The sequence below is a fragment of the Misgurnus anguillicaudatus genome, chromosome 2, assembly GCF_027580225.2.
Source record: "Misgurnus anguillicaudatus chromosome 2, ASM2758022v2, whole genome shotgun sequence".
In the NCBI taxonomy this organism is placed as follows: domain Eukaryota; kingdom Metazoa; phylum Chordata; class Actinopteri; order Cypriniformes; family Cobitidae; genus Misgurnus; species Misgurnus anguillicaudatus.
The window spans coordinates 45333064-45352942 of record NC_073338.2 but is presented as its reverse complement, the minus strand read 5'-3'; the positions used below and the strand labels follow the sequence as shown (position 1 = coordinate 45352942).

The 19879-nt window shown below is 35.3% G+C and overlaps 1 protein-coding gene and 1 pseudogene across 5 annotated transcripts; one reads left to right on the top strand and one right to left on the bottom strand.

Moving 5' to 3' along the window:
• The first annotated feature begins 3205 nt into the window (after nt 1–3205).
• Nucleotides 3206–15476, top strand: LOC141350676 (E3 ubiquitin/ISG15 ligase TRIM25-like). 5 transcript variants are annotated; one of them, XR_012358828.1, is made up of 8 exons: nt 3206–4041; nt 5546–5641; nt 5727–5960; nt 6070–6223; nt 6375–6434; nt 12922–12994; nt 13142–13193; nt 13393–13762. XR_012358828.1 is itself a non-coding variant. In XM_073856511.1 (6 exons), exons 1-6 carry the CDS (start codon nt 3457–3459, stop codon nt 12957–12959), a joined length of 1167 nt encoding a protein of 388 aa, XP_073712612.1. In that variant the 5' UTR covers nt 3206–3456; the 3' UTR covers nt 12960–13116. The 5 variants fall into 5 exon arrangements, 4 of the variants coding, with proteins under 4 accessions (XP_073712612.1, XP_073712614.1, XP_073712613.1 ...); XM_073856511.1 differs by lacking the exons at nt 13142–13193; nt 13393–13762 and having other exon boundaries at nt 12922–13116; XM_073856513.1 differs by lacking the exons at nt 12922–12994; nt 13142–13193; nt 13393–13762 and adding an exon at nt 15279–15476 and having other exon boundaries at nt 3207–4041.
• LOC141350767 (tripartite motif-containing protein 16-like protein) lies at nt 13671–18234 on the bottom strand (annotated as a pseudogene).
• Between the last annotated feature and the right edge of the window lie 1645 nt (nt 18235–19879).

The window sequence follows — 19879 nt, the reverse complement described above, 5'->3', positions numbered from 1 at the left end:
AGTCTTGTCTGTGTGAATCAGGGTCAAAGTGTCATAGGTGGGATGTTTGTAGTTTGTCCAAAGGGGGCAACACAGCAATATAAATTATAGAAGAGCCTTCATCACTATACCTTCATTGTATATCACAGTATTTATCTTCAGTTCAATATTTTCCTTCAATCAAAGCCATGATCATTATATTGATAGCACTGTAAGGATGATGTCAAATCTTAACTAAAGGTAGCTGTAAACAGCCTCCAAATGGCTGAATCCGGTGGGAACCATTTTCTAAAAACATTCAAGTCCTGGGGCACGTTCAATCTTACACCGGTGCGTAACGTTTTGCTACGGTTTACGGGTTGAACGACATGTTTCATTGAAACGGTGTGCAACGGAATGCAACAGGTTTTAGAAGCGTTTTCTCTTGTTTCGTGGGTGTGTCAGAAATGTCAGCCCAATCAGCGGCAAGATGTATAAAACCACGCGATAGTAAAGAGACAGCTCGCTCAATGGGTTCAAGTTGGAATGTTGTCTTTCATTCTGGACACCAAGGTCAGTGACTGTAACATCGAGGGTATTTTACAGTATTAAACACACATTTATAACGATTTCATCAGTCCTCAGAAACATTTAAAAAAGAACACAAATAATGGCCTCTCAGCTACCGTAGTTGCAACGCTTACGTCATCACAACAGGGCGTTCAACGCATCACCGTTTCTGTTTAATAAACGTTGTGCAACGTTTTGTCGGGGCTGAACGCAGCCCTGTTGAATCAACATTTTAAATCTTTCTCAAAGAGTTCACATCCACCGCCAAGACAACCACCCCACTGTGTGGAGACAGAAGAGTCACAACTCACCAAGATTACTCAAATCAAAAATTAAATGAAAAAGTGTAACAATAAATTAAGCAAAGTTCACTCAATGTTGAGAGACACCTCCCACCTTAGACATGTAAACCAATCACCCATGACGTACATCCCATGAGTTCACAAGACCCAATCATCACCAAAATCCTATCATTATTAAAATGCTTTGTTCCCTCGGGATAATTACGGAAAGTTTGCAAAGGGTTCAGGGGGATCTTCTATATTTAGAAAGGAACCCCATGATGTTGTGTCTTGGGCACAGCATTTATTTTTGTTTACATGAGGAATCTGTAGCCAGATCTCCTTAACAGTTTCAGAGTATTGTCCCTTTGACAGGTATGTAATGCTTTCGTATGATTACATCTGTTTATTGATTTATGCTTCATATTTGATTTGGATTGTTAATTGTTTTTTTTTAATTATGATCTCCTTACCTGGCTAATAAATTTTGATATTTGACTTCATTCTGACTTACCTTTAATTATTGACTAAGTAAATTTGTTGTATCCTTTGTACCGCAAATCTGACCAGGATTAAGTAGGCGTATCATCTGCCTTTTCATTTTATTTATTTGGTCTGATGAACCACTTACTCTAAAAAACGATAGGATTAAGCATTGGTGCATCGACTGTCCTTAAAGCAACACTATGTAGTTTTTTACCTTTAAATAATGTCTCTAAAATTATTTCAGTGATAGAACAACTTTTAACTGGACAAATTGTACTGTTGCTGCAACCTGAGCAACCTCCTAGCTGCTACAAGAACACTCTGAAAGTGGCGGTGAAGGGTAGAGCACACAGCCCCGCCTGCAGAAGAGTGTCTGATACCAGGCACTGTTGCACTTTTCAACCACATGGGGGAGCTGTAAGTCATTTTTACATGGAAACTACATAGTGTTGCTTTAATTATTTGGTCCGATAAACCAGTTTACTCTACCTACCAGGGATAAATCTTGACGTATCGACTGCAATTAATTATGAGGGTCTCTTAACTCTTAACTAGTTGCCTGGTCGAGTTTGTGATTGAGAACCTACAGCGGCTGATGTAAGGATATATTTGATTCATATTACACATAACAAGATTATATTATTAGGGGTCAGATCAAATTACCTAAATTACGTTACGTTAAAACATCATCAGCAAGCACCAGAAAAGACCGAACGCACAAGGACCCTTCGTCATACCGATTGGTTTTGGCTTCCGACATTTGGGCCAACAGGTGGTTTTCCCTTACAGCAGCTCTACTGTTTAAATTATGAAGACACAAAAAGACATACAAAACTTAAATAAATAGTTGCTAGACTTTAATAAATACCATGTGAATTGTTTATAAACTGTTTTGCTAAACACATTATTGATATATCACTGCACTTTTACACAAATCCCCTAATGCCTCAAAAAGTCAATAACAAACTTGTTTTTAATATAGCAACACTGATGTACAAACAGATGTCAACGAGAAAATAAATACATCCACTATGTGACAGCATCATACAGACACATCTACATTTGTGTTTATCAAGCTGTTACATTCACCTGAATCTGCTGATAAATCAAGAGTCCAAAAATAAAAACAAGACTAAATGAGAGACTCAGTTTAACCATCAATACAAAAATTAACTGAATAAAGCAACAAAATACAACAAAGTGCTGTAAGAAAAACATTATTATTCTTCATACTGTACAAGAGCTAATATACAGTACTTAGTTTTTTTAGTTTCTAAAATCTCAGTGAATTTATAATAAACATTTGCTTAAAAAGAAATTATTATTTTAAAGCATTTATATTTACGTTACATTTGGAGAAAATATTTGTATGTTACCAACCTGTAAACACAACAGGTTTGAAAAGATTAAAATTAAATATATTTTTAACTGCAAAAACACTTACAATTTATATTTTTGCCATATGGGTTGTAAAACTAGATTTTTATTTGTTGCCCCTGAAATACATTTTGAAATATATGTTAATATATGAAGGTTAAATTAAATATATTTTCAAATTCAAAAATATATTTAATTTAGCTTTACTTTCTACAAAATGTATTTAGCATTTATTTGTAATTCAAAGCCATTAGAAACGGATTTCTTGTTTGAATATAAAGTTGTGAAATTAATTTCTTTTTGTACTTGACAATATTGACATCGAGCTGTTAGACGGAAATGCAACATCCTCCAGCACAAACAGCATCTCACTGTGTATAAGTTTTTACATGCAGGATTGCGTTACATTCAGTGACCCCGCTGTGTACATTTATTAAAATAAATTTCAAAATATACAAAAAATAGCCAAAAATATATTGGTGAACTTTTGTTAACATATTTCAAAATATATTAGAACATTTTTGCCATTTTTGTATATTTTGAAATATATTAAAAAAATATATTTAAATGTTTTTTGCCCAATGGTGTATAATATGATAAATAAAATGAACAATAAAATATATTTTCAGTTTGTAACACTGACACCTAGTGGACATTTGGTAAACGAGTACTAAACTACTTTGCTTGCGTTTCTCAAACTCAGAAACATTTATTGAGAATTGAAACCGAAACTTTAGTGTTTTTCAATTGTTATACATGTCACTGTATTTGTGCAGTCAGTAAAATGGCAGAAGCGAATCTTTCAGTGTCTCAGGATCAGTTCATCTGTTCAATCTGTCTGGATCTACTGACGGATCCAGTGACCATTCCCTGTGGACACAGTTACTGTATGAGCTGTATTACAGACTGCTGGGATTGGGATGATCAGAAGAGGGACTACAGCTGCCCTCAATGCAGACAGACCTTCACTACAAGACCTGTTTTAGGGAAGAATGTGATGCTTGCTAATATGGTGGAGGACCTGAGGAGACTTCAGACTGATCGATCTGCTGAGAGTGAAGCTGGACCTGAAGATGTGAAGTGTGACGTCTGTACTGAGAGAAAACACAAAGCTGTCAAGTCCTGTCTGATGTGTCTTGAATCTTACTGTCAAACTCACTTTGAACAACATGAAGCTTTTCGGACCGGAAAAAGACACAAAGTAATTGATGTGACAGGAAGACTTCAGGAGATGATCTGCCCTCAACATGACAAACTCTTTGAGGTTTACTGTCGCACTGATCAGAGATGTATTTGTTATCTGTGTGAGATGCATGAACACAAAAATCACGACACTGTATCAGCTGCAGCAGAGAGAACTGAGAAACAGGTATGAACAAATACAAAATATATAAAATATAAATATAAGGCAGAAGTGAAGCATCTACTTAGCATGGCCGTAGCAAGCTATGAGGTCACAGAGGTCCGGACCTCGGTAATTTTTTTTATATAAAAATAAAATTTGAAGTTCTCTGAAAGACTAATTAGTTTTTCAAAAATAATCCGCATATATAATTAAGTTTGGACAGTTTACTGTATAGTTTAGTGTAAAATTACGAAGATTTGTTTAAGCTGCGACAGCGCGGGTACAGAATTTGCAGTGTTGCCAGATCCTATTTTTAAAAATCCAATTTACCAATTAATGTGACACTTTGACATTATCTATAAAGTGATTGTTAGGTGTAGGTTAGTTTTAGAGATTTCTCTGATTTATTTCTGAAATACAAGATTTGGACGAACTTTGTTTTTTAAGGCCAATTATTTTTGCTTTTTTTCGTATTAATATCTGGCAACATGGAAACTGAAAGTTATCAAATAAGAGACATCATTCAGCGCGAGCAGGTTATCGCTGCTACATTCGGTAATATAACAGCAATCATCATAATTGTGTCTGTAAGAGTATCAACAGTATCAACAACACTATCGAAAAACAGAAAATAACTCTGGTACAAAGATGTAGAAGAATTGGGTTTAAATAAAATATGCCAAATATGCTAAAACACGTAGCGTAAAAGTGTAAAGCTAATCTCAACAAAACATAAGCATTATTATTCTGTTATTTCATATAAGAAGTTAACCTTTAACAAAGTAATGCTGAAAACAATAAGAGCATTAAACAGGTTCTTGTTTAAAATCTTGTGACGTTTTTGTTATATAATATTGCCTATTAAAATGATTACAAAAATAAACATTGTTGCATGAAAAAGTAATAAATAATCCAGCAGTCCCAGTCCATCCCCCAAAACAGAGTGTGTACCCAAAGTGTAAAAAGGTTAAGACAGAATATTTTAGATCCCAGGTAAAAATAAAGTATGCTTCAATGTACTTAAACCACTTAAATACTAGCAAGTACATTTGTAAGTTATGTAAAGTTATGCTACAAATATACTTACTAAAAGTAAAGTTCTACATGCGCAGTACTTCAGTGTACCTGAAAAAGTAAGAATACCAGTACAAACTAGATTTTTATTGAAATAACACTTAGATGTTCTTAACTTTATTTTAAGAAGTACCAAAAACAAATGTGATATATAAACCACAAAATATGTGCACGAAAATAGCACATTTACTAAGTGTACTTAAAAAGTGTATTTTATTTAAGTGCACTTTTTTCACCTGGGATAGCATTTGTTAACTCTTAACACCCCACCCTGGACCTCGGTAATTTTAAAACCCTGGCTACGCCCATGCTGCTTAGTGCCGCGTGGCCACATGAGGGCGCTCAAGAGCAGATGAAATAATAGCTTGAGTGTAAAACAGAAATTAGTTTTGAAGATTAATCACTCAAACCCTACCTGACCAGTTGAGTTATATGTTATTAATCTGTTGAATAGAGACTTCTGGAGGACAAGCAGGAAAAACTCCAGCAGAGAATCCAGAAGAAAGAGAAAAAGCTTCAGGAGCTGAGAGATGCTGTGGAGACTCATAAGGTGAGTTTTGATCAATAGAGAAACATAAATACTGGAAGAAATGTTTGAGATTGAGTTTAATGTTTCTCTCTATGTGTCCTAACAGCGCTCTGCACAGACAGCAGTGGACGACACTGAGAGGATCTTTACTCAACTGATCCAAACCATTGAGAGAAGACGATCTGAGGTGACACAGCTGATCAGAGATCAGGAAAAGACTGCAGTGAGTGAAGCTGAAGGACTCTTGAAGCGACTGGAGCAGGAGATTGATGATCTGAGGAGGAGAAATGATGAGATGGAGAAACTTTCACAAACTAAAGATCACATCAGTTTCCTTCAGGTAACTCACACTGTACACTACAACATACATTACAATATATCTTGACTTCAATCAGATAGTATTGAGTGTCATTCATATTAGTTTTTGTCATTGTGTTGTGTTCATGTAGAGTTTTCAGTCTCTCTCTTCATCTCCTGGATCTTCAGACAACTTCACCGTCAGCTCCCCTCCCTCCCCCGATGATGCAAGGAAATCGGTCACTAAGCTGAAAGAAAAGATGGAGGATTTCTGTAAAGAAGAAATTAAAAAAATATCTGCCAAAGGTAAAGAAACATCTCTAGCTAAGACTGGGATTTACTCAGAAATGAGTCCTACAGTAGCATCAAATATAACAGAAGAAATACAGAGCAGATTAAAATGATGATGATTTTCCATGAGATCATTAATCTAAAGATGTATCTTTATTTTCTTTAGTTTCATTCATTATAATTATTCCCACCGATGAACCCAAGAACAGAGAGGATTTCCTACAATGTAAGACTCATTATTATTTTCTCATTCATTACATGCACTATAACAGGACAAATGATGATCACGATTATTTTGCTCAAACTTTTGATCACGATTAAAAATCATGATTATTCTTTTCGTGAAGAACTTCTATTCACTTCAGTGTTTTTATTACACTTTACAGCTATCTATTTATATTCCAATTAGAATAAAACTGGAATTAAACACAAAACATTTTTAGAATAAAAAAATTTGCTAGCCTATTATATGCCTTTATGTGGCAATAGTTTTTTAAGCCCCTTGCTGCTCACGGGTGCCTATTGTACACATATCCTTGGCTAACTTACATGATACGCCATTGCCTCAAACAATGAAGTATGACCATTTTTGGGAACTAACGTAAACATTTCTGCACTTTCTTCGTGTTGCTCTGCCATTATGTTCGTTCAAGTTGAATGACTGTTAATCTTGTGATGCCAACTTCTACCATTACACAGGCCGCCTTTACAATTTAGCACACATTGCTTGATTCTAGACCATGTGATTTGTGATTGGTCTTTAAACATTACTATTGTGACGGTTAGCATTAATTAATCGTGGGACGCACATATTGTTATCATGAAAAATATATGATTAATCGTGCAGCGCTATAAAACACTATAACACATTATCTGATAATAATCATTTCAAATAGACTCTTCATTACAAAATCATAAAGGAAAAGTTCACCAAAAAATTTAAATGATCCTCATGTTACTCTTTCTTCAGCTGAACACAATCTTCTTCATGCATTGAATTGTGTCTGATAATAAATTTCTTCTGAAGAGAAACGATAGGTTTGTGAGATGAAATCATTCATATTACAAGTTTATTTAGAGATTGATACATCATGTATTAATGTGTGTAAAGAACTACAATTTAATGTGCCACCATACACTCACCTAAAGGATTATTAGGAACACCTGTTCAATTTCTCATTAATGCAATTATCTATTCAACCAATCACATGGCAGTTGTTTCAATAAATTTAGGCATGTGGTCCTGGTCAAGACAATCTCCTGAACTTTAAACTGAATGTCAGAATGGAAAAGAAAGATGATTTAAGCAATTTTGAGCGTGGCATGGTTGTTGATGCCAGACAGGCCGGTCTGAGTATTTCACAATCTGCTCAGTTACTGGGATTTTTACCAACAACCATTTCTAGGATTTACAAAGAATGGTATGAAAAGGGAAAAACATCCAGTATGCGGCAGTCCTGTGGGCGAAAATGCCTTGTTGTTGCTAGAGGTCAGAGGAGAATGAGCCGACTGATTCAAGCTGATAGAAGAGCAACTTTGACTGAAATAACCACTCGTTACAACCGAGGTATGCAGCAAAGCATTTGTGAAGCCACAGTACGCACAACCTTGAGGCGGATGGGCTACAACAGCAGAAGACCCCACCGGGTACCACTCATCTCTCCACTACAAATAGGAAAAAGAGGCTACAATTTGCACAAGCTCACCAAAATTAGACAGTTGAAGACTGAAAAAATGTTGCCTGGTCTGATGAGTCTCGATTTCTGTTGAGACATTTAGATGGTAGAGTCAGAATTTGGCGTAAACAGAATGAGAACATGGATCCTTCATGCCTTGTTTCCACTGTCCAGGCTGGTGGTGGTGGTGTAATGGTGTGAAGGATGTTTTCTTGGCACACTTTAGGCCCCTTAGTGCCAATTGGGCATCGTTTAAATGCCACGGCCTACCTGAGCATTGTTTTTGACCATGTCCATCCCTTTATGACCACCATGTACCCATTTTTTTTATGGCTACTTTCAGCAGGATAATGCAGCATGTCACAAAGCTCGAATCATTTCAAATTGGTTTCTTGAAAATGACAATGAGTTCACTGTACTAAAATGTCCCCCACAGTCACCAGATCTCAACCCAATAAAGCATCTTTGGGATGTGGTGGAACGAGAGCTTCGTGCCCTGGATGTGCATCCCACAAATCTCCATCAACTGAAAGATGCTATCCTATCAATATGGGCCAACATTTCTAAAGAATGCTTTCAGCACCTTGTTGAATCAATGCCATGTAGAATTAAGGCAGTTCTGAACTCAAAATGGGGTCAAACACAGTATTAGTATGGTGTTCCTAATAATCCTTTATGTGAGTGTATTGTCCACCATTATTGTAGTTCTTTATGTAAGGAAACATCATTAACACGTATGAGGGTTTTGGTCTGCATCAATCTTTACGTAGATGGTCAGTGTCAAAATACATTACATTACATTACATTTAGCAAACACTTTCATCCAAAGTAACTTATAAAAGTGAGGAACACAACAAAGTTAGATCCACATGAACATTAGTCAGTGTAATGTTCACCGTCCTGACTTCATCTCACTTCACACGTACATCAATAAACCTTGGAGACCCATGATGACCTTGATGATGCTTCACTGCTTGTCCTTGTTTTGCATCACTTTGTCCGCTTCAAACCACTGCACACACCGCACATAGACAATACAGTCGTCTATCCATCACTTCTGTTTCTAACAGATGAAACTAAAGAACTGACTTTTGTTATCATGTATAAAGTTCTGTCTCTCAGACAGAACTTTGGGGTTAAGAATGTAGAAGGATGACATGACAACATCACTTCTGAAGAACCATGCTACATAAGAAACTTCATTAAATCTCTTTTCCCCATAAGCACTTGGTCCTGCTTATTATTTTACCTATTAGATGCAGTCTAATCCGTTGGCGAGCCCCGGAAGACCTTTACACTCAAATTAACAAATGAAAGATCATAGATAACATGCAAATAAATAATATAAAGTAATGTACATTAAATATTATGTATTTATCTTCCTCAGATTTCAGTCTCTTCTCTCTGGATCTAAACACAGCATGTAGATGTATCAGTCTGTCTGAGGAGAACAAAACGGCTACTATCGTTTACACAGATGAGCCGTATCCTCATCATCCAGACAGATTTGATTATTATCCTCAGGTGTTGTGTAGAGAGAGTTTGTGTGGACGCTGTTACTGGGAGGTTGAGTGGAGTGGTGATGAAGGTGTATTTATATCAGTGTCATATAAGAGCATCAGCAGGAAGGGAAGAGGTCATGAGTGTGAATTTGGATTTAATGATCAGTCCTGGAGTTTGTTCTGTTCTTCCTCTAGTTGTTCATTCTTTTACAATGAGATAAAGACAAAACTCAGTGTAGTCTCCAGTAAAATAGGAGTGTATGTGGATTACAATGCAGGAATTTTGGCTTTCTACAGCGTCTCCGACACAATGACCCTCATTCACAGAGTCAACACCACATTCACTAAACCTCTCTATCCTGGGTTTGGAATAATTTGGGACTCAACAGTAAAACTATGTCCTCTATCATTAGAAATTATTAATGTTCATTAGTATATATACACAAGTGTTGTCTAAACCACTTTATATAATTAAAAAAAAATCAAAAGACAAATTATTATTCATTGCCTATACATTATATATTTTATTTTGAGATTTTCTGTCTAGATTGTCTGTCTAACTTTAGATTGTAGATTAAAACACATTAAGATGCATTAGATGTGGTTTGGATTTATTTGATGTTTATGTCTGTATGAGTATCGGAAAAATACAATCACTGTTCATGAGGAGGACAAACAATTACACTAAGTCCTGTATACATTATAATACAGTTCTTCAGAAGTTTTGTTTCTTTGTTTCAGTTATAACTTCAACTTTATGATGAACTATTTGACTGAAAATCTTTGTTTTTAGATATCTGTTCATTTATATGAAGTAAATCTCTGGATTTGACTCTTGAAAATGGGTTTTAACAAAGTGGTATGACATCTTACACACAAAAGTCATTTGCTCATGCCATTATGTTTAGTGAGTTATGTTTAGTTGACCAGAGTGACTTTTTTGCCTGTCTGGTGTTTCAGGTAACAGACAATGTGTGAAATGAAACAAGAGCTATAGGACATCTTGATGCTCTGTAACAAGGGATTGTATGATCACACTATTTAAAATGGAAATGCATAATATTTTGAGTGTTTTATTTCATAAAACATATTATTTGTCTGAGTCATGGTGTGCGCGGTGTGCCTTTTCTTTATATTTAATCTGTTTTAGTAAATCTTTTTTAATGTAGTCATTCTGAATAAACAGTCTACGAGACATATCTAGACATATCACCAATTAAAATCATTCAAAGGACCAAAGTCAATTATTCCTCTTATATCAGAGTTACCACATACATTGATCTGGTGGTTATTTTAAGACATTAGTCAGGTCAGGTGTGTGTTTTACAAAAAAAATGCATACCCATGAAAAATTTCTCAACCAATCAGAATAAAGGCCTATGGTATAATTAAAAATAAAACATCTAAATTATGCATGTTATACAGTTTTTGTGTATGGTGTCACTACAAGATGGGATCCTAAAAAGGAGATCCTGAAAAGGAGAAACACTTTAATATTATATTAAATTTCTGTGCTTTTGGGTAGAAATCATCAGTGCTTCTTAGACAAATTTACACAGAATTCCTATTTCTACTTTTTCTTATTTACACAAAACTTACAATCAACTGGCTTAATAATTTTCATAAAAATACATCCAGCGTGTTTTTATATTCATAAAAAATACAAAATAACTTCAGGTATTATGTGGCATTAAGGCAGAATTAAAGTTTAAACAGTTAATTACGTGCCTGTTTTGTGGCCTTCAATTGTGATTTTTCCAGATTCAATGTTAAAATTGCTGCAGATGGTTTCATTAGTGTTTGGAATGATCCAGCACTGTCCAGCATTCATTTAACCTGTTTACTTTTACTCCTTCAACATTTAAACTCTTAGATCTTCTGCTGCTGAATTACTAGTAAAATGGACCGTTCCATCATTGCTCAGAGAAACAATGCAATTTGATTAAAACGTTAATTTGAGAGGGGAAAATATATAAAGAAAAGCAGCAAAGTTTATGTTGCTCAGCTTATCTCAAATGCTTTAAAACGGCAACAAAAACCCAAAGCACATGGATGAAAACTTCTCTTAAAACAGATTAAAGAATAGTCAGGAATGCAAAGATTCAGCCTTTCATCACCTCTAGAAAGATCAAAGATGATCTTAAATTATTTCTAAGTACTGTGACAGTCAGAAGACATCTGATTGAAGCTAAACTGTTTGCAAGAAGTCCCCATACAGCACCATTGTTTAAAAAAGGCATCAGCAGAATCACATTAACAGATTAAACAGAGTAAAATTGTTCTTTTGGGGTCTAGTGGTTATCGTCAGAACCTCAGGTGACCCCCCCCCTCCCCTGGGTACTGAATTCAAGTCACAGTACTCTGTAAAGACAGTTAAACATGGTGGTGCAAAAATCATGGTATTGGGATGTTTTTCATACATCCGTGTTGGGCCTATTTATGGTCATTAAATGTGTCGTCCCTATACTAACACACCTTTTGTGTTGTTATTCATTGTGCCGCCCCCCATGGTCCTGCGACGTTAGATCAGAAATGTCTTGTCTGCAAGTGTTCATTTATCACAAAATAGAGTAACGTGAGTAACCAACTCATTTAAATTCCACTAATTGTAACTGCGTTACTTGATTTAAAAAAATACTTCGTTACATGTTTATTACCGCTAAAAGTGGAATTACAGTAACAGAATTAGTTGTAATGCTTTACTCCCATCACTGTTTTTAACACAAATTGTGTTATCCCTTTCATTTATTTTAACATGAAATAACGCATGAAATGGCATGACACACAATGTGTAAAAAATTAACACATCATTTTTTGCAGTGATAGGTGCCAGAAGTTGGTTAACTTATTTTACAAAGATGTGTAGCTGTTATCAACAACGATTATGCAACTAAATATTAGTAATTCAATAGTTTAAAGTTAAGTTAAAAAATTATTGAAAAATAATATGGAAATAAATTTTTTAAATGTTTGCACTTTATTCATTGTTATTAGTACACTTCTATTATTTTGAACATAACTGTGTTTCATAGCAGGGGCAAAATTTTATGCTGCATAGAAATTATGATCATGATCATTTCTCAAAATTCCTATGTGTGATTCATATAACAAACATACACACAGAAAACACTCGTACCCTTTTGCCATATTAAACTATGTTATTACCTCAACTTAGACGAATTAATACATATCTATCTTTTTTCAATGCGTGCACTGTACAGCACGTCGTGAATGTGTTAGCATTTAGCCTAGACCCATTCATTCCTATGGTACCAAACAGGGAAGCCCTATTTAAAGACTGTTACATGAGAAATTATACCAGTAAGTATGGTGCCACAAAATAAAACGTTTTTTTGGTACCACAGGAATGAATGGGTCTAGGCTAAATGCTAACACATTCACAACGCGCTGTACAGTGCACGCATTGAAAAAAGATAGATATGTATTAATTCGTCTAGGTTGAGGTACTAACATAGTTTAATATGGCAAAAGGGTAGACTATTCTTTTAACACTCTGAAACTCTTTATTTTTCAGTCACTCTGCAAAGAGACGACACACCAGACCGTACTTGACAGCTTTAGCTGTAGCCAGAGTTGTCTATTGCCAGGTATGATTTTGTAACTTTTGCAACCATTAATCATTTTAAATAATTGGAAATGAATCATATTCTGTATGATATTCTTTAATTGATATTTGAAGCTGGAACCTGCCTGGTATAATAAATTGTTACATTTGATTCATTTAAATTCATCAGAAATTGTTATTTCCAGTAGATTAGCAGGAGTCTGGTATTACTGCAAAATAAGGTATGTCAGGTTAAGATCATACTAGAGTTATAACTTAGTTAAAACTAAGAATTTATAAATAATCAAATATCTAAATTATGATCAACAGGTAATTGGTAATTAATTTCTATTATATTAAACTGGAGTCAGATTATAATTTAAACACAGAGGTCAAAGAAATTAATTGAAACCTACAGTAATAAATGAATTATTCTTATAGAAGCACTAAGACACGAAAGAACACGAGATCCCTTCACCAACCCCATTGGATACCATCGTTGGGTGGCTGATGGGTGGCTCCTTAAACCAGACTTTAATAAATACCATGTGAATTGTGTATAAACTGTTTTGCTTAATAGCTTATTGATATATCACTGCACTTTTACACAAATCCCCTAATGCCTCAAAAAAGTTGTTTTTAATATACTGACATAGCAACACTATTGTACAAACAGATGTCAATGAGAAAATAAATACTCCCACTATGTGACAGCATCATACAGACACATCTACATTTGTGTTTATCAAGCTGTTACATTCACCTGAATCTGCTGATAAATCAAGAGTCCAAAAATAAACACAAGACTGAATGAGAGACTCAGTTTAACCATCAATACAAAAACTGAATAAAGCAACAAAATACAATAAAGTGCTGTAAAAAAACATTTGTACTGTACTAGAGCTAATATACAGTACTTGCTGTAGTATTTAGTATTTTTAGTTTGTAAAATCGCAGTCCTTGTGAATTTATAATAAACATTTGCAAAATTAATGTACACAGTGGGGTCACTGAATGTAACTCAATCCTGCATGTAAAAACATATACTGTTTGTGCTGTTATAGTCATTGATGACTTTATAGTCCTGTATACTTTACAATCATTACTAGATGCAGTGTGAAGATTTCTGTTCCCTATTGAGTTCAATGTATAACAATATCATTGTAGACTCTCTGTATCATCTATATTGTTAGATCACACAGTTTTACTGATCCTCGATAAACAAAAAACCCAGGATAGAGAGGTTTAGTGAATGTGGTGTTGACTCTGTGGATGAGGGTCATTGTGTCAGAGACGCTGTAGAAGGACAGAGATCCTGCACTGTGATCCACATAAACTCCTATTCTAGAAGATCTGAGCACTACTGGGAGTTTAGTTTTAATATTATTGTGCCAGAATGAACAACTGGAGCCAGAGCAGAACAAACTCCAGGACTGATCATTACATCCAAACAAACACTCATCACCATCTCCCTTCCTGCTGATGCTCTTATATGACACTGATATATACACCAAACCACTCCACTCAACCTCCCAGTAACAGCGTCCACTCACACTCTCACTACACAACACCTGATAATAACCATCAAATCTGTCTGGATGATCAGGATACGGCTGGACTGTGAAAGTGTAAGTAATCACTCTGTTCCCCTCAGACAGACAGAGACGTTTATTTACTGTGTTTGGATCTGCAGTGAAGTGATGATAATCTGATGGTGAAAATCAAAAACATTATTTGAATGTAAAATTGTAAATTTCAATAATTCAAATAAAACTTTAAGACTTATTTATTTTAGTTTTTGAGGACTGTTAATGTGTAAAGAAGTGAACAGAGATCATTTACACTATAGACAGAATCTAATCTGATTGTTTTATTGTTATATTTATCATTATCTTGTGTGTGTTAAAGGTTTGTGAATGTGTAAACATTTTCAAAGTCCCTCTTTTCTGTAGTTGTACACGTTAAAATATGTTTTGTTATAATTTAATTTAAGTATTAAGAATCTTTGTTTATAGAAACACTTAATGGCTTATGAAACTTGATTTATGAACTGCTATTTGATCTTACAGTTTAAAATGACTGAAATGTATATTATCACTGTTCATGTCTTTATCAGCATCAGTGTGAATGTTTGTTTGTTAATACTCACATTTTAGGAACTGCTCCCTGGTCTCAGGTTCAGGAGTAACTGTGTTAAAAAAATATTCATTCAGAATCAGTGAGTGATATTCTCTCAATTTCTACAAAATATAATTTTATTTTTACATGATGTGAGAGAAATAAGTGCTTTACCTTTATCAAATATCTTCCCAATCTCTTCTCTGCAGAAATCCTCCAGTTTCTCTCTCAGATGAGACACAGATTTTCCTACATCATCAAAAGAGATGAGAGAGCTGACAGTGATGCTGAGTGAGTCTGAAGATCCAGGAGGAACAGAGAGAGACTGAAAACTCTACACAAACACAAAGACAAACAACACAAACATAAACTGATGACACTGAAACATTTCATAGAAAATATAATCTCAATAAAACTCCCTAAAGATCACTGTACTGTTCTTCAGATCTCTGTTACCTGGAGGAAATGGATGTGATCATCTGTGTGTGAAAGCTGCTCCAGCTCAGCGTCTCTCCTCCTCAGATCATCAATCTCCTGCTCCAGTCGCTTCAAGAGTCCTTCAGCTTCACTCACTGCAGTCTTTTACTTATAACTGATAAGCTGTGTCACCTCAGAACGTCTTCTCTCAAAGGATCGGATAAGTTGAGTAAAGATCATATCATTGTCGTCCACAGCAGTCTGTGCAGAGCGCTGTTAGGACACACAGAGAGAGGAGCATTAGAATCAGCAGCATTCATTCAGCTCTTACTGGTACATCACACAGTCTGTTACACACAGTGAACTTCAGTCAAAGTCATCCAGCACTGAACTCCTCACTGACTGATTGAATGAGAGTCTTAACTGAGTCTGAAACAGATCTGAAACAGCAGACAGCAGTTGTTCTTCTGATCAAAACTCACCTTATGAGTCTCCACAGCATCTCTCAGCTCCTGAAGCTTCTTCTGACTCTCCTGGATTCTCTGCTGGTATTTTCTCTGCGTCTCCTTCAGTTCTTTCTGTTGGATGTGGAAATAATAATTAAACAGTTAAAATGTACATTAGAGTGATTTTTTACCAGTTTCACTCAGATCTGATTACATTAAACATCACTTAGTGTTTTCATCTCTTACCTGTTTCTCAGTCCTCTCTGCTGCAGCTGATACAGTTTTATGTTCATTGTGTTCATCCACCATACACAGATAACATATACAGATCTGATCAGTTTTACAGTAAATCTCTAAAAGTTTCTCATGTTGAGGGCAGATCATCTGCTGAAGTCGTCCAGTGGCGTCTATCAGGTTGTGCTTCTTGCCTTTGAACATTTTCTCATGTTGTTCAAGATGATTTTGACAGTAAGAGTTCAGACACACCAGACAGGACTTGACAGCTTTGTGTTTTCTCTCAGTACAGACGTCACACTTCACATCTCCAGCTTCAGCATAACAGTGATCAGGACGAGCAGCTTGTAGTTTTGTCTTCTTCAGTTTCTCCACCACTTCAGCCAGCATGGTGTTTTTATTTAAAACAGGTCTTGTAGTGAAGGTCTGTCTGCATTGAGGGCAGCTGTAGTTTCTCTTCTTGATCCCAGCAGTCTGTAATACAGCTCATACAGTAACTGTGTCCACAGGGAATGGCCACTGGATCCTTCAGTAGATCCAGACAGATTGAACAGATGAACTGATCCTGATCCACTGAAATACTGGCTTCTGCCATTTTACTGTATGTACTCACAGAAAGACAAAACACTCAACAGCCCAAAATCAGTTTCAGTTTCCCTGAACTCAAGTATTTCCTGGTTGTGTTTATGAAAGGTGTGTAAACAGGTGTGTCTGTCATAATAAACAAGTCCACTAGATGTCAGTCTCACACAGAATGTCACAGTCTGAATAACAGTGTGAAAATGCTCTGCCTTCATTTATGAATTATTTTTTGGGGTTTAATAATTCCTTAGCAAAATAACAAATTAAATACTTTTGATGTGTGTCATAATTGATTTAGCATTTAAGCCAGTACGAGTGGTGAGATATTTACACATACAATTAACATTTGAAATAGATAAAAGTAAAGACACGTTTAAACAATAGATGATTAAACAACATTTAAAATGAATGCATTAAAACAAACATAGGCTACTATATTGTTTAAAAGGCATGGCCTGGTTTACACACAGAGAGTTAAATGATTACATTAAAGCATTTAGTTTAAATGTGTCTCAGAAAAAAAACAGGAGCCTGGTTTGCAGTATGACAAACAACAATGGCTGAAATGGCTTAGTCGGGAGTTTGCTGAAGTCTTGTCTGTGTGAATCAGGGTCAAAGTGTCATAGGTGGGATGTTTGTATAAATTGTCAAAAGGGGGCAACACAGCAATATAAATTATAGAAGAGCCTTCATCACCATACCTTCATTGTATATCACAGTATTTATCTTCAGTTCAATATTTTCCTTCAATCAAAGCCATGATCATTATATTGATAGCACTGTAAAGATGATGTCAAATCCTAACTAAAGGTAGCTGTAAACAGCCTCCAAATGTCTGAATCCGGTGGGAACCATTTTCTAAAAACATTGAAGTCCTGTTGAATCAACATTTTAAATCTTTCTCAAAGAGTTCACATCCACCGCCAAGACAACCACCCCACTGTGTGGAGACAGAAGAGTCACAACTCACCAAGATTACTCAAATCAAAAATTAAATGAAAAAGTGTAACAATAAATTAAGCAAAGTTCACTCAATGTTGAGAGACACCTCCCACCTTAGACAAGTAAACCAATCACCCATGACGTACATCCCATGAGTTCACAAGACCCAATCACCACCAAAATCCTATCATTATTAAAATGCTTTGTTCCCTCGGGATAATTACGGAAAGTTTGCAAAGGGTTCAGGGGGATCTTCTATATTTAGAAAGGAACCCCATGATGTTGTGTCTTGGGCACAGCATTTATTTTTGTTTACATGAGGAATCTGTAGCCAGATCTCCTAAACAGTTTCAGAGTATTGTCCCTTTGACAAGTATGTAATGCTTTCATATGATTACATCTGTTTATTGATTTATGCTTCATATTTGATTTGGATTGTGAATTGGCTTTTTAATTATGATCTCCTTACCTGGCTAATACATTTTGATGTTTGACTTCATTCTGACTTACCTTTAATTATTGACTAAGTAAATTTGTTGTATCCTTTATACCGCAAATCTGACCAGGATTAAGTAGGTGTATCATCTGCCTTTTCATTTTATTTATTTGGTCTGATGAACCACTTACTCTAAAAAACGATAGGATTAAGCATTGGTGCATCGACTGTCCTTAAAGCAACACTATGTAGTTTTTTTACCTTTAAATAATGTCTCTAAAATTATTTCAGTGATAGAACAACTTTTAACTGGACAAATTGTACTGTTGCTGCAACCTGAGGAACCTCCAAGCTGCTACAAGCACACTCTGAAAGTGGTGGTGGAGGGTAGAGCCCACAGCCCCGCCCCTCCCCCTGCCTGCAGAAGAGTGTCTGATACCAGGCACTGTTGCGCTTTTCAACCACATGGGGGAGCTGTAAGTCATTTTTACATGGAAACTACATAGTGTTGCTTTAATTATTTGGTCTGATAAACCAGTTAACTCTACCTACCAGGTTAAATCTTGATGTATCGACTGCCATTAATTATGAGGGTCTCTTAACTCTTAACTAGTTGCCTGGTCGAGTTTGTGATTGAGAACCTACAGCGGCTGATGTAAGGATATATTTGATTCATATTACACATAACAAGATTATATTTTTAGGGGTCAAATCAAATTACCTAAATTACGTTACGTTAAAACATCATCAGCAAGCACCAGAAAAGACCGAACGCACAAGGACCCTTCGTCATACCGATTGGTTTTGGCTTCTGACATTTGGGCCAACAGGTGGTTTTCCCTTACAGCAGCTCTACTGTTTAAATTATGAAGACACAAAAAGACATACAAAACTTAAATAAATTGTTGCTAGACTTTAATAAATACCATGTGAATTGTTTATAAACTGTTTTGCTAAACACATTATTGATATATCACTGCACTTTTAGACAAATCCCCTAATGCCTCAAAAAGTCAATAACAAACTTGTTTTTAATATAGCAACACTGATGTACAAACAGATGTCAACGAGAAAATAAATACATACACTATGTGACAGCATCATACAGACACATCTACATTTGTGTTTATCAAACTGTTAAATTCACCTGAATCTGCTGATAAATCAAGAGTCCAAAAATAAACACAAGACTGAATGAGAGACTCAGTTTAACCATCAATACAAAAATTAACTGAATAAAGCAACAAAATACAACAAGGTGCTCTAAGAAAAACATTCATACTGTACTCGAGCTAATATACAGTACTTGCTGTAGTATTTAGTATTCATAGTTTCTAAAATCTCAGTGAATTTATAAAAACACTTGCACAATAAATGTACACAGTGGGGTCACTGAATGTAACGCAATCCTGCTTGTAAAAACGTATACACAGTAAGATGCTGTTTGTGCTGGAGGATATGTTGCATTTCCGTCTAACAGCTCGATGTCAATATTGTCAAGTACAAAAAGAAATTATTTTCACAACTTTATATTCAAACAAGAACACCGTTTCTAAAGGCTTTGAATTACAAATAAATGCTAAATACATTTTGTAGAAAGTAAAGCTAAATTAAATATATTTTTTGAATTTGAAAATATATTTAATTTAACCTTCATATATTAACATATATTTCAAAATGTATTTCAGGGGCAACAAATAAAAATCTAATTTTACAACCCATATGGCAAAAATATAAACTTTAAGGGGTGGTT

Excerpts from the sequence above, each read along its gene's own strand:
- LOC141350676 (XM_073856510.1), top strand. The coding sequence starts at position 3,457 with ATGGCAGAAGCGAATCTTTCAGTGTCTCAGGATCAGTTCATCTGTTCA. Across the intron at positions 5,642-5,726 it reads ATGCTGTGGAGACTCATAAG|CGCTCTGCACAGACAGCAGT; the intron begins GTGAGTTTTGAT and ends GTGTCCTAACAG. Across the intron at positions 5,961-6,069 it reads ATCACATCAGTTTCCTTCAG|AGTTTTCAGTCTCTCTCTTC; the intron begins GTAACTCACACT and ends GTGTTCATGTAG.